At 40.3% G+C, this 14407-nt stretch overlaps 1 protein-coding gene across 10 annotated transcripts in view; it reads right to left on the bottom strand.

Annotated features, from left to right (window-relative positions):
* HIVEP1 (HIVEP zinc finger 1) overlaps window positions 1–14407 on the bottom strand; it is a 108390-nt gene that overhangs the window by 23188 nt on the left and 70795 nt on the right. For all 10 annotated transcript variants that reach the window (XM_085540250.1, XM_085540252.1, XM_085540247.1 and 7 more), the window contains one exon: window positions 5989–11921. In XM_085540250.1, coding sequence (XP_085396376.1) covers window positions 5989–11921 — 5933 coding nt within the window. The remainder of the gene's footprint in view (window positions 1–5988; window positions 11922–14407) is intronic.

Consider the following 14407-nt stretch of genomic DNA (forward strand, 5'->3'; position numbering starts at 1 on the left):
AGTGGCAAATCTATATGGAGATTAAGGTATTGCTGGAAAACTGAAATGCTTTGAATCTACAGCGGGAGTTGCCTCTTCTGTCCTTTGGGATGGTACAGGTGACCTTTTTTTAGCTCACAGCCAATTAGTGATGCTTTCTCCTCAAGGCTCAAGTCCCATGACATCTCAGTAGCACCCTCACAGCTGCAGCTGCCCATTGCCTACGAGGGACATGGATAGAGAAGGAAGACCACCACTGAGGAACTCATTTCCTGTGGCCCAGCAATGAAGAAAAGGGGAACACTAATGGGAGGTACTAACTAGTAACATATTTGCTTTCTAGTATGTTTCACAATATATTCCCATTGTGGTGTGGGTATTGTCTGTTCTGTTTGGCAAGGTTATTAATGAACAACCAGAACCCTTCCAGAGTAGGACTCCACGGCTAATCCTCACTGCCATACCAAATTATAAGAGAAAGCGTAAGAGTGGTCTAGCCGAACAAAAAACATGTTTCTCAATTTTCTCTGATTATTAATGAACTTCTTCCCCCTTAAATATATATAAAAAAATAAAAATTGCCAAATTGATCTACTCCTTCCAGAGTCTAGGATATTTATAAAATGGGCAACAACGAAGGAAAGATCCAATTAGCCAGCAATTATTACTGCTGTATTTATAAACTGTTCTACCCACATAGCTGGCATGCTCACCACATTTGCTCATATTGATAAGTGAATAAAATGATGAGAGAAAAAAGACTGGCCTTATGTTTTCTACTCATTATAAAATCTAATGCTGCAAGCTTGAGAATTCTTGCCAAGAGGAATGGCTTCAGTGGCTGACTTGAAATGACTGATTCATTACAAGCATTAAAGTTCTGGGACCTGGTCCCTGCTCATCATCCACCCCAAGATCTCAGCATCCATCTTCCCATCTGAGGTGGAACGTGGCTGATGAGGAATTAACACCAACTAAAGGAAAAGTGACTGCCTATCAGATTCAAAGACCTAGAAAATATGCACAGGCTTGCATGTACAGCTCCAAGCCATATGCATTCACATGGTTCTGACATTGATTTGGGCTGGATTTTCAAGCATATGAGCAGTCCTACCAAAGCATAAGTGACAACCAGGCTTGTGTGTAGGAAGAAAGAAATTTCACCCTACGTGTTTTAACAGTATTCATACAAAGTAGAAGGAGGTGATGTTTAGGATAAGAAATACAAGAAGATGAGCTTGCTCTAGCAGTTGAAACTCAACTATGTCATAGTTTCTGTAATACTATCTAGAACATGAATTGCTTTTGTTTCCACTGCAAACAAAGAGTAACCAGGTGATATTTATAATTTAACAAGGAAAAGAGTAGTGTAAAAAACAGAATATACCAATAAATCCAATACCACATAAATATTCCCTGAAGCTGGAATAATGCAATCATTAAGCAACTGATCAGGGATAAATACTAAGCATTTTTTTACACATTTCATTTTCAATAATAAAAAGACCAAGAAAAAAAAAATAGATTCCAAATGTATTGGGTTTGTGTCATTATATAATCTGAGGTGAAATACTGTTATAATATATTATGTATTCACAAAAGTACTTAGAGTGCAAAAGCTAACACCAGGCTAAATACCTCCAGGATTTTCTCCTCCCCTACACCCACTTTCTTCTTTTTTTTTTTTAATACACACAATAATGTACAGAGATAAGACAAGCTAACATGTTCAAATTACTATCTACCTCCCACTGATGTACTTTAATTTACTGGTTATATGCTACTTTTAGCAGCCATTTCAGTGTCTTCAACATGCAAAATACTGCCTTCCCAGAAACGCTCTAATAGAAACACTGGGTTTACCAAAGAAATCTACAGAGGTGCTCACAGGTAATGAAGAACAACATGCTTAATTTTTAAGAAGATTTCCACATTGGAGAGGATTTGGTTCCCCTGTAAACCTCTAGGCGCAATCAGTTTCTAAGCAGCATGGGTTTCCTGCTTGAATATTCTATACCACACCTCACCTAAAACCTAGGAACACCCCACACATGCCAGTGGGAAGGGCAGAAAAACGACCGTGTTGTAAAATGTTCCTCTCCTCTCCACAACTGCTTACAGCTTCCATTTCTAGCACAGTTTTCTCTCTCCTACCATAGAGACAAAGACCATGATTCACTTCTACTTTATTCGTTTTGATCCAATTTCACAGTCTCCAATTACTGGTATAAAACTGGAAAAAACCTGCTGTTAGGGCTGCCCAGAGACCAGAGTTCAGTAGATACTTCTGGTACTTTAAAACATCCCTTGGAAAAAAAAAAAAAATAACACCACCAGAAAAGCCAAACATACTTGGAGCCTGAATCACTGAAGTTATAAATTTCAGATTATAGTATTTACTAAACATATATATATTTTTTCCCACTGGCACAAAGCCACTTGAAGGAAATGTTTTCAATATCTTTAAACTTTTACTAGTTCACACATAAAAATCTTCTGCATTTAACTACTTTCCAGAGGTGAGCTGGACTGCTGCGGCTCATTATCCAAGAAAGGAAAGCTTTCCAGTCAGTAGAAACTTTCCATTCTTCAGCCTGTTTACACTGGGAGATCTTCATACTGGCATACTCCAAACTTTACTGATTCATCTCAGAGAGAGAAGCCAGAACCAATGCAGAGGCTGGAGAAAGAGCCCCTGATACAACGCCAATGATTTCAGGCAACAAAAACATTCAGGAAAGGGGAAAAAAAAAAAAAGAACAAGGAGATAAAACAATCCTTTTCCGTACAGGTGAACCCCATGTTACAATTCATCATGCTGCATTCATTCCAGAAACTTCTTTCATAGAACCATTTTGTGTTTTGTTCTTTGAATCACTGGAACGTGGCAACTTCACCTATTGCCTCTGAGCAGTGAATTGTGAAGAGCAAACAACGTGCTGGGGTTCCTTCTTGTTTGCATTTTGCTCACATGTCTCTTCGTTTCCCGCTGTTGAAAGAACTGCCTTGTTTGCGGCAGTGATTAGTAGTGGTTATGCAGCAACGTGAGCTCTCAGTAAACACAACTAAGTTCTGGGGGCAAAACTGCTCATGAAGTCACTTTATCTTTGTGAGATCTGCAGACACAGCCACCCCAGAAGAATGTTGTATGGCGCTCCAGAAAGGGTTATGACTGTGTGAGAAGAAGTGAGGGACAACAGCACCACTTTTCTGTTATTATTTATACACTGTATTATAACAGTACTTGGATCTGTCTGTCCAGTCAGGATTAAAACTGCAAATCATTTGGAAAAACATCTGAATGATGGTCACAAACCCCAGAAAACTGGCAGCCCAAACTGCGGTTCTCCAAGGATCTTGGTGCTCTGCCAAGCTTTTAAGCAAGAAATCAATCACATTTTTCTTTCTTCTTTTCTTTTTTGGAGATAACAAGAGAATTACTTTGTTAATTTGTTTTCTTTCCCCATTGTCTTTTTAAAATGGAATATTAACTTCCCAAGGATTGCCTATGTTCTCTATTAGAAAAACGACAGAGAGAATTAACGGGCGGGAACAGGACAGGAAAGTTAGTTTTTGTTTTCATCCAGGACAGCTTCAATGATGACACTAACTGGATACTTCCACAAGGGCACCTGTAATTCCACTGCCAGGTCTAGCTGGAGATTAGCAATACAGAGCTGCCTTCTAATAGCACCCTCATCATCCTGGCAAATGGCTGAAATGCTGCTGAATGAGTCACTGAAATAAAACAAGGCAAACTCTGGAGGTCTTAGGTCATAGTGCCTATCAAGCCTTTGATTTCTTTTTTTCCTGCCATTCTAAACCTTGCTCATACAATCTGAGATGCCATTTAAACTTTAATTGGTCATTTCTTCCTATGTAATGGCACTGAGGGAAACCTGTAAATCAGCCCCAAGCAGAGCTTCAAAACTCTTCATCTTCACTGTGTCAGCATGCTTCATTCAAAATGTCAGCAAGAAAGACTGAAGAAAGATTAATAACTATGGTTCTTTTGTGGAAGAAGCAATATGAATGTACCTGACAGCTGCCTATTACAGCACTTAAGAACTCCTAAAGTGTTTAAAAGGGTGCTGTCAAAATATTTTTCAGAATATTGTTATCTATTATTTATATTCTAAACAGAATTTGTTTGTTGACAAAATTTATTCTTCGTGAAGCACACAACAGCTTTGTTACATGAGAATTTCTACTAATAGACCATTCTTTAAAAATAAAACAAATGTGTGTCAATGACAAAACTAAAGAGAGCCTTGACTTCCTTAGAATAAAATGCTCAACTATACACAAGGATTTCTTTTTTAATTAAGCACTATTTAAGTACATCTCATAGAACATACAAGGAAGTAAGCTGAAAAAGCTGATATGAGTTCAGGCAAAAGGAGACATGCTAATATGGAACCAGTACTTCAGGTCACTAGCACCAAGTCAGCAGTCTATTTAATGTGTCATACAGAAAATAAAAGTTTGGACCTCCGGTATGAACGTTAGTGAAATCTCTCACTGATATCAAGATGTCACAGATTTAACCCTAATGTTCTTTTGGCCTTAAGGGTTTCTGGATATCATCTCAAATCTTCCTGTAAATCTGAAACTATTTCTTCTTCTTACACACAGTTTCCCATCTTGCAGCTCTTTTCCTCACTGACAACTCTGTATTTTAGCAAAGCATTTAGCAAACACAGGAACATCCTGCTGCGACCTGTAACAGCATTGGCCTTTATCACTCAACATCACCAGGAACGTACATCTTTTCCCAAGGCTGTGGTATGCTTCCTCTAGAGTGACTGTATGCCCTATGGGTTTTGATTCCCAGCCTGATGCCCAGAAAGATTTTCTGACTGCAAGATTAGGGCAAGCAATAACTACAATTGCTCTTACCTCCCAAATGGTTTATACATGGTTTATATGCCCTAGGCAGCCTCCAAGCGATTCTGAAGAAACAGTGCTCCATGGCCTACCCTCAATTTTTGCAGGTTTAGAAGAGAAGCATAGAAACAAGCTAACCCGATGCATAGCAGAGGAGAAAGAAGAGCACAAACCAATGCTGTACACCAAGGCTCCCCTGAGTAAGCTGTATGGCTTCAACAGGCGAGCTAGCACTTGATCCATTAGACACTGACACCCACTGCCATACTACAGGGCCAAGTGCTGCATTTACCAATTCACAGAGGCGTATCAATTGTGCAGGAAAGCCAAATTCAACACAAATCACCACACAGTCCAGTAATGAAATCATGCCAATATTCATGCAGCCCTAAGGTGGTGAACTAAATAAAACCACATTTGACTCAAGAATTACATAATATTTTATGCACATCACGAACATTACCCTGAGTATATTCCACTGCGCAAGACTTAATAGCATTTTTGGATTCATATTGATCTAAGAAGTTGTCAGTGTTTAAATGGAAGCTGCAATTTTGTTTTAAACAATTATTTTTGGCAATATTTCACACTGTCAACTAACCTAGGTGGGAGAAAGGGAAGTGGTACACTGTTCTTCCCACACTAAATGATCAGCAATGGTGAAAAATATCTTTACTACGTATCCATGGACACCTGTTCACTCTAAGCACTTTCTTGTAACAAAAAATACCAGCAGATTTTTAAGGCAAAATATGCAAGTAAGATCTGAAATTAAACTGTTTTATGTTGTGTTTAAAAAAATACTTAGACCAGAACTACTTTTGTTACATACCCTGTACTTAAAAAATAGCCAAATGCATTCCTACCATAATAAATACGTCATATACAGATTTATTTAAATCCAGGAACTAATTTCCATGAAAAGAGATAAATGTTTATGAAGAGGTTTCTTAATGGAATTACTATGGATTTCTTTAGCGGTTTGATCCAGCATAACTGAAATAAATAAGCACATATATTATACATGTCAGGCATATTGCGTTCTCCAAAATATGAGGAAGCATGATTTCCAAAGCAAATCCTCTGTAAACGATAAATAGACGTCAAGCATAAATTAAGTACCTTAGTTAAGCCGTTCTTCCACTTGCTTGAGTAGACCAGTATATCTGACCTGGGATGAGTAGTTCTTGCTTGAGTGTATAGCGGTTTTTCCACTTTCTGTTTTGAGTTTAGGAGAGAAAGAGCTACCTTTGTTGACAAGCCTAGTGGATTGGGATTGCTAGGACTAATGGTCCATGTAGAGTAGGCTGAAATCTTCTGATCGTTTTGCAGCAGGTGTAGTGGTTTCCTCTTCAAGAGATAACACCAGGTAAAACTTGTTGAGGTCTTGAGGCTTGGAAATGACAACCTCTGTATTTCTCCTGCATTCATCACAGCTAGTGTAGTCAGTAGCTTTGCTTGGTCCTGGCTATTGACTACCTCACTCTCTTGACTATGACCTGGGGACCTTCTTTCTTGACTGCTGTTCACTGTCTTTAGGATAGAACTCTGGCTACTCACTGGAGATGGTTCAGATGGTTTTCTAACTACAAACACTGGTGGTGCTGAAGATTTAAGGTCTTCTGATTCTGATGATTCCTTTGGAGTTTCTGAAACACCAGTATCAGATGAATGACGGTTAGGCAACAGCAGGTCTGAAGTACTGGCTTTGCTGCTTTTTTCATGCTGTGCAACACCATCAGGATCTAAGGGGTGATTTTCGAGAGGTTCTGTGGTGCAAACCTGTCTCACCAAAACAGGTTTCTTTTGCTTACCAGCAGGGTCGTTAGATCGAGCATTCAGTGGATGCAGTGGCCTAGCTTCTGTCATGCAGGCAGCTCCACTCTCATCTTTAACACGTTTCTGTTGTTTTTCCATGGCAATATCTAAACTGTTGGCTGGGGAAAGCATTCGTTTACTTGAAGCTGTAGCTTCTTGCTGAGGGAAGAGCCCACTTACTGGCACTTTCTGAATAATATTCAAAGAGCTTGACAAAGGTGAGTTTCTGGTTCCACTTTCTGGTAGTGGATTTTCAAATTCAAATGAATTTGGCAAAGTCCTTTTATGATCCCTGTGAGATTTTGGCAGCTGAGCTTTGCCTTCAAGTGTTGGCACGCTCACAACATTTGTTTTGGAAGCAGACTGGCTCACCTGATCCTGAGTCACCAAAATGTGAGGAAGGGGTGTAACGGTTGCAAAGCCATATGATGGCATACTACTGTGAATACGGACAGGAACTACAAAAGGAGGAATCTGATGTAACTGACTGTTGCAGTTGTTTGGGATAATTTGTTTTAGAGGAGGCACAGAGTATGGGTTAGACATACTGTCGGACAGTTTAGCCTGCAGCTCAAAAGAGGGAATGTTCTGGTCTACCCCAACGTGGCTTGAGACAGACTGAGTTGATAGATTATTTTTTAGCAGTTTTGAAGAGTATGTCTGACCTATATGTAATGTTTTAACTTGGAGCTGATATTTTGGAGCAAAGCAATCTCTCTTCTCATCAGGATGACAAGAAAGTGTATTCGTGTTCACTTGTTCCCCTTGGGCTGATTTTTTGGTAGAGGTCTGGGAAAGCTGATGCACTGAAGATGTCTGTCCTTGATTATTCAAAACATGATCTAGAGGCTGCTGAACCAAAGACATATTACCTGGATTACAATTTTGAATTGCTGAGTGAGGCCTCGAGGGTGTCTGTGAATGCTGAGTACTCGAAGGAAACTTCACCAAGGATTTGCTGGAGGTCTGCAGCCTGTGAAACGGCACATCAGTAGCATGGGCTGTCTGAAATGAAGAAGTTGATTTAACTGGACTACTTTCTGGAGCAATATTTAAAGATATCTGTCTTACAAATGGCCCCCTCCTTCTTTCTAGCAGAGTCACATGTCCAGTAACTCCATTTCCAGATGACAGTTTTGGAGCAGCTATCTCTGCGACTGAAGCGGGTTTTGATGGAGATATGCTTCCACAATCAAAAGACTTACTCCTGTAGTCTACCTCCATTGAGGGCTGCGTGCAGCTGATCTGCTCTGATGCAGCACGCCTCATTTCCCTATAATGAGGGCCAGGCACGCCCAGAATGTGAGAGCCTGCTGGAATCATAAGGAATTCTGCTGACTTACTAACATGCTCTGATTTGGAAGGATTCTCCACCTTTGAAATTTCATCCTTGTCGAGTGAAGCTGAAAAACTGGAGGCATGAGACAAACTACTTTCTCGACTTAGACTTCTCGAAAGCGTGGAGTCAACACTGGATTCAGCAGATGAATGCTCCATTTCAGCCAAGCGAATTCTTTTCTTCTTGGGTGGGAGTTTTTCTGTTGGCAACTTGGACAGTGTTTCACTGCGTTGTGGCCAATTAAATCTTTCTGTCTTTTCTTGATCGCTGCACTGGTTTTCTTGGTCCCTGTCCGGTTCTTCTGTGACCAGAATTTCAGGAACCTGGATGTTATGCTGGCGAACAAGTCTTGATGGCTGCGCTGGGATGTTTCTCTCATTTGAAACTACTTGGCTTCCCTGCACTTCCCCTCTGGCTGCTTCTGATGACAGCGGCTGCTGATGCTGGGTAGCATTCAGATGCGAGTGTCTATCCTCTTGGACTCCAAGTGTGTTCAAAGAGAGGTGTTTTGCAACCTTGTTGGGCTCTTGAGATGAAACCGGTGATACTCTCTCAAAGGACTCAGATTTCTCAAAAGAGCTATTTCTGCTCAGAGAATTGGTGTGCTGTATTACTGAAATGCCAGTCCCTTGTCTTTTCAATTCCACCTTTTCTTGCAAAACTGAACTCGTCTGCTTTTCACCAAGAGAAGACATCTTTGTCTCAGTAGGCAGATCTGTGCCTTGAGCCACAAGCTGAATTTGTGAACTCTGAAGTAAAAGGTTGCTTGGTTGTTGTGAAGCTATACCTGCTGCACCATGTTTTGACAGACTGGAAGAATTTGCTGCCTTACTTTGGCTTTCAGCATTCTTTGATGGCATACTAGTGTCATTCTGCTGCGGGTCATCATCATCTCCAACACTTTTCATTTTCCTTCTTTTTCTTATTTGGGGCGTCTGTTCCCAGACACCAGTTGAAGTAGTGACTCTGTAGTGCAGAATTTGAGGTTGTGTACTATTCGGAACAGTTTTATGTTCAGGCTCTCGAATTGCCGCTTTAGTTTTAGGTCCATGCAACTCTGAACAGTAAAATTTCTTGTGGTTTTCAAAATTTTCCAGTTTCCTATACCTGTTTCTGCAGGTTTCACATTCAAACATCGTTCCTCGTACCTGAGGGGTCTTCTTTGTTTTTTCTAAGCTTGATGCCTGTGCCAGGGATTTGCTCCTCTGCAATAAAGAGTCGTTTGATAAATTACATCCCAGGTAACTTTCTTCTACAGATCGTGCTGGTCCAAGAACCTGGCTTTCACCAGTAGAAGAATCTTCTATTGCTGCCTGTCTAACAAGAGTCCGAGGATGTCCACCCTGGTTCAGTGGGGTAGCAGGTCCAGATACAAAAACATCATCGTATAAAGAGCCAATTTTATCATCAAATGACTGACTTCCTCGAAGTGGATGAGAAGGTGGTATTACATTTGGAGGTACTGCTGAATAACTGGTGGTAGGCATGGAATTACTCCGTGTAATAGGCAAACAGTCGAGAGATGGTACAGAGAGAAGAAAAACCTGCTTTGATTTTTCAGTGGGTGTGAAAGGGGACTTTGGTATATCAGAGCTCGAACTAGTTCTTCTTCCCATGGGCTTCAAATCAAACTGGAAAGAATCCTTAAATATGTAGGATTTTGGTGAATCTATGCTTCCTCTTCTTGAAAGAGACGTTCTTCTTGGTTTCACACTATCTAATTGTTTGTCATCCACAACAGCTTCGTTATCAGAAATCAACTTTGAGATACGCTCTTCAAGAGTTTTTGTTGCCATGGGAGGTCGCATTTGGCCAGAAAGAATTAAATTTTTCTCAGCACAAACGGTTTGCACCACTGAAGCTACCACTCCACTTGTTCGTGGCACAGAAGGCAAACTCTTATTTGAATCCTTCTCAGAGGTCAGCAGCCCTCTTACGAAAGGAGCTGGTGGGCTCATTGTTTGATCAGCACTTTCAGAACGAGAGAAATAACCAGAATCAGTACTACCTAAACTTCTAGGGCTCAAAAGACATTTTCCTTGCTGCTCTTGGGAACAATCCGTTGCCTGCTGTCTCTGAAGCTGAGCATGCACTGCTCCTACTGCAGATCCCAGTTGCTCCTCTAATGAGCCCGTTTCTGTTTTCTGATGTTGCTTTATGTCGTTGTCTTTGAGTGACGCTGTATGTGTTAAATTTGACTGAAGATTCGTTGCCTTAAAATCTCCTTTTCTCTGTGCTGCTGCAAGCTCAGGTGCTGGGTCTTTTACTTTGGGGCTATCAGCCCTTAATGGAGAAACACTTACAGGGTGAACTACTACTTTTGGTAAAGCTGCTCTTACTTGTGGTTCTGTATCACATAATGAAGAATCACCCGGTATGCAGTCTGGATTGCGTAGTGGAATAGAGCTCTCTTTCTGTAACGTTTCTGCACTTGAAATGACTTTCACTATTTGTGCAGGTTCCAGTTCCTGATCATCTTGTCTTTCATCAGCAGTGCCTTCATCTTCACTTTCACCACTTTCTTCCACATCTGAATTAATGCTAAGTGCTTTGTCTGAGTCATTAGATAAGAAGAGACCACCAGAATCTGGTTGTAGGACAAGTCCAAGTTTGATAGCATGTGCATGAGATTTTTTGTGCTTGTACAGATTGCTTTTGGTTTTAAATGAAAATCCACATGTCACACAAGGATAAGGTCGCTCTCCAGTATGGGATCGGATGTGCTTTTGGAGAACACTGGGCTTGGCACAGGCCCGATTGCAATACTCACAGACATACTTCCCTAGCTTTTTAGGCTTCTGGTCTTTCAGGAGGTTACATATTTGTTCCACGCCATGGTTTACAACTGATGCTATCTGGGCTGAATTATACACGGGACCTATAGACAAATGTGTTGAACTAGACGTGTTAATAGACAAAGGTGTAGACGAACTTGTTACTAACTGGTTTTGAGGAAAAACCTGAGTTACTGTGGAAGATGAGGTGTGAACGCCAGACGACGTAACTGCTATGCTGTATATCTGCTGCAGCTTGGGGTTTTCTTGGCTCTGCTGTTGCACCACAGGTCCAGTGAAACTTGGACACACAACCACCTGGTGATTTTGTTGACTGGTTTTAGTAACAAGATCCTGCGAAGGAGAAATGGTCTGGACCTGCACCTGTCCACTCTTGGCTGCTGTTGCTACACGCACATTGTTTAATGTACATGGGAAATAGTGAGGTCCAGCTGCAAACTCATTCTGTGACAAAGGAGACTGACTCTGGATGCTCACTGTATTGGACACGAGACTCGCAGAGGTGCTTACAGTTTTATTTGGTCTCAGTTTCTCTACCTGCATCCCATAAGGGGGACACTCTTGTGCTAAGGTGTTCAGTTCAGGCTCCATAGCTTTTAGTAAGACATCAAAAGCAGTACGTGTACACGGGGATGATGTACTATCAACAAAAGTAATACATTCATTACTGTCAGTCTTTGCTTTACTTGATAAGGACTTGGAGAGAGATGACTTCTCTGGCAAGCCTAACTGTTTCACATCAGAATCCTCCACTGTCTTCTTACTCAAGTCTGAGGACTGATGTGTTGATGTTAGCTTTGTCTGCATTGGTATCTCAGATTTGGTTGTTTCAGTGCTTATCTCACTACTAAGCACTCCCCCATTCTGTTTGGTACACTGATTTCCATTTTGCACAGGTAAGTGATCCTGCGCTGTGGCATGTTCTGAGGCATCCTGAAGAACTTTCAGTGGTGAAGGGTCTGCATTTTGTTTAACCTTGGCTTCCGTAGGGTTTCTCAAAGGCGATTTTGGTATTTTTTTAAGATGGTTTTCAGTCACAATCTTTTTTCTTTTCACACCCTTAATTGTATCTGGGTTTCCTCTAGTACCAGAATCCGTGACTTCTGTTAAAACACAAAGAGAGTAAGAAAGAATATTAAAAGGGAACAACGCAGTTACATTTTTATTTATGCCATTTTATTATCTCTAAGCTTCAACTGTAAGAGTGGTTCACAGAGTAAGCCCTGGGGCAACAGGATTGTTCAAATATCCTGCCTCCAATATTTCTTTAATTGTAGATGCATCTTACCAAAGGTCTATTTTGTTTTCATCTACCAAGTGTAATGCTTTTTTATTCTAAAAGTCATTACAAAAGGTAATTCACTATAGGAAAAGCTTCAAAAATGTATAAAAGAGAGGCCACTGAAAGAATATTTTAGTATTCATAGCAATTCTTTTTCAGATGAAGTAAAAAGAAATCTCTCTTCCGCACTTGCTCAAAAATTGAAACCACTGCAGCAGGAAAATGAAGAACCAAGACACAAATCCATTTTCATGTTGTATTTGTCACCTTTTCTGTCTATATCTTGCACTAGTCAAGGACTGCAGACGTCTTCCTCATAGTTATATTTATAAGTAGATTTATCATGGAAATGACACAAACCACCCACACCATCTGTCAGATACTGTATTTCAGACCTCCAGTTACTGAACTTCAATAGCATTTCAGATGAGCAACTACAGCAGATAAATAAAATCAGTCACACTTCAATGATTTCTCTATTTGTGCATCGTGAAACAAAATAAACTAGATTTGAATTATTTCATTACTTGCTACACTTGTTGCTGAACCTAATCAGGTATGCACAAGGGACTTCAGGAAGGTAGTGAAGAGCAAACAATTTGAAATATTATTCAGCAGAATAATTTTGTAGCAAGCAGATGTATTTCTCAAGAGCCCAAACTCCCTATAACAAAAAATACATTTAGACTCAATTTCAGAGTTGATTCTTACAAACTTATTTTTCAGTAGCTACCTGGCTTTACATACCTTTAAATATAATGCTGCTGAGATAAACAATCTGTCAGTTGATTATGTTTAACCTACTTCCTAGCACACAAACACTTGATCACAGCCACTGTCTTAGCTAGCATCACTGGCAGTTACTGCAGAGAAAGCTAAATATTAAATGGGTGTAAATCCATTTTCTCAAGCTTTTATAACTGTTTGGCTGTTAGTCAAAAAACATGAGTTCAATGCAAAGTAAAGATCTGATGTGACAAGAGGTCTGATACCTCTGAAATATTCAGCTGCATACATACTTTGGGAAGCAGTACTAACTCCATGTAGCATGGTTACTTGCGCACAGAGGTACTCAGGTACAGAGATTTACATACACTTCTAGGTAAGAAAAGCCTTATGACTATATGCAAGCGGACGGATTCTCACAGTGAACTTCACAAGCAGATTCACAGAGAAAACTCATACTTCCCAATACTGATCCACCCTACAACTCCTTTTCAGTGGCACATAGTATCCTCTTGCAGAAACACCAGCTGGCTTCTATACATGGTGGGAGGAAATCCAACACACAATGTGCATCTGACAAGAGATACTGGTGCTGACAAATCCAGCATGAAATTCCTGCTCCATTTAAAAAGAATTCAGGCAATGCCTAAAACCTGTCTAGGAATGAGAAAACAAAGTGACCAGTGAGAAAAGAAGGGTAAGAAAATGACATGGCTACCTGGCGCAGAAACATAACCCAACTGCGTTTTAAGGCCAGAGCTTGGGAAACTCAAAATCCTGTTTTCAACTCACTGCTAACTTGATGTACACATACATTCCGGTAGAACAAATGGCTACTGAGAAGATTTCCCAGCAAACAGAAAGATTAATAAATAAACATTATACATAATGCAGTGTGCATGTGGAAGTCCTGTGGAACGTGACCTATTGTTCTCCCAGCCCTACCAGAGGAAATTTAACTATGAAGAGGAGTAAGACAGGGCTTTATAGCATTTTGCCATCATGTAACAGAGGTGTTGGAATCCTTTTTGAGAAATACTACCTCTGAAATGCTGGCTGTGGGGAATTCATGCTCATCTTGCACACCCAGGAAGAAATTTCTGTACTGACTGTTCATTTGACCATTGAATGAACTCTGCAGTCATTACTTTAACTTATTTGTATTAGTCTGGATTTAGCAAATTCAAAGCAGAGCTGTCTTCTATCACAATGTTTTGTACTTTCTACCACTTCCCACCTAAACGTGCATCTTACACTAATATTATTAGTGGCAATTTCTTTGAAATTGATGATAGTCTACTGCGTATGTTTTTACAACAACAACAAAAACAATTTTATATGAACCAGAGAGAAAACAGCAAGATAATTATATAAAAAAGGTGCTTTTAGCCATGGTTTGGTGATCTCTTAGAAGCATGACCGCGTTAATTGACTGTAAGTAATTTGGTTCCTTTTATGCACATGCTGCAGCTTTTTATCCTGTCACATTCACGCCCCCACACCCATCACATTGCCAGTGTTGGTGCTGGACGGAGCACTAGGGGGAAAGCTGGGCGGATTACATATGACTAGGAAGATAAA

The sequence above is a fragment of the Coturnix japonica genome, chromosome 2 (assembly GCF_054131305.1).
Source record: "Coturnix japonica strain WE chromosome 2, WE-NBRP24, whole genome shotgun sequence".
Lineage (NCBI taxonomy): Eukaryota > Metazoa > Chordata > Aves > Galliformes > Phasianidae > Coturnix > Coturnix japonica.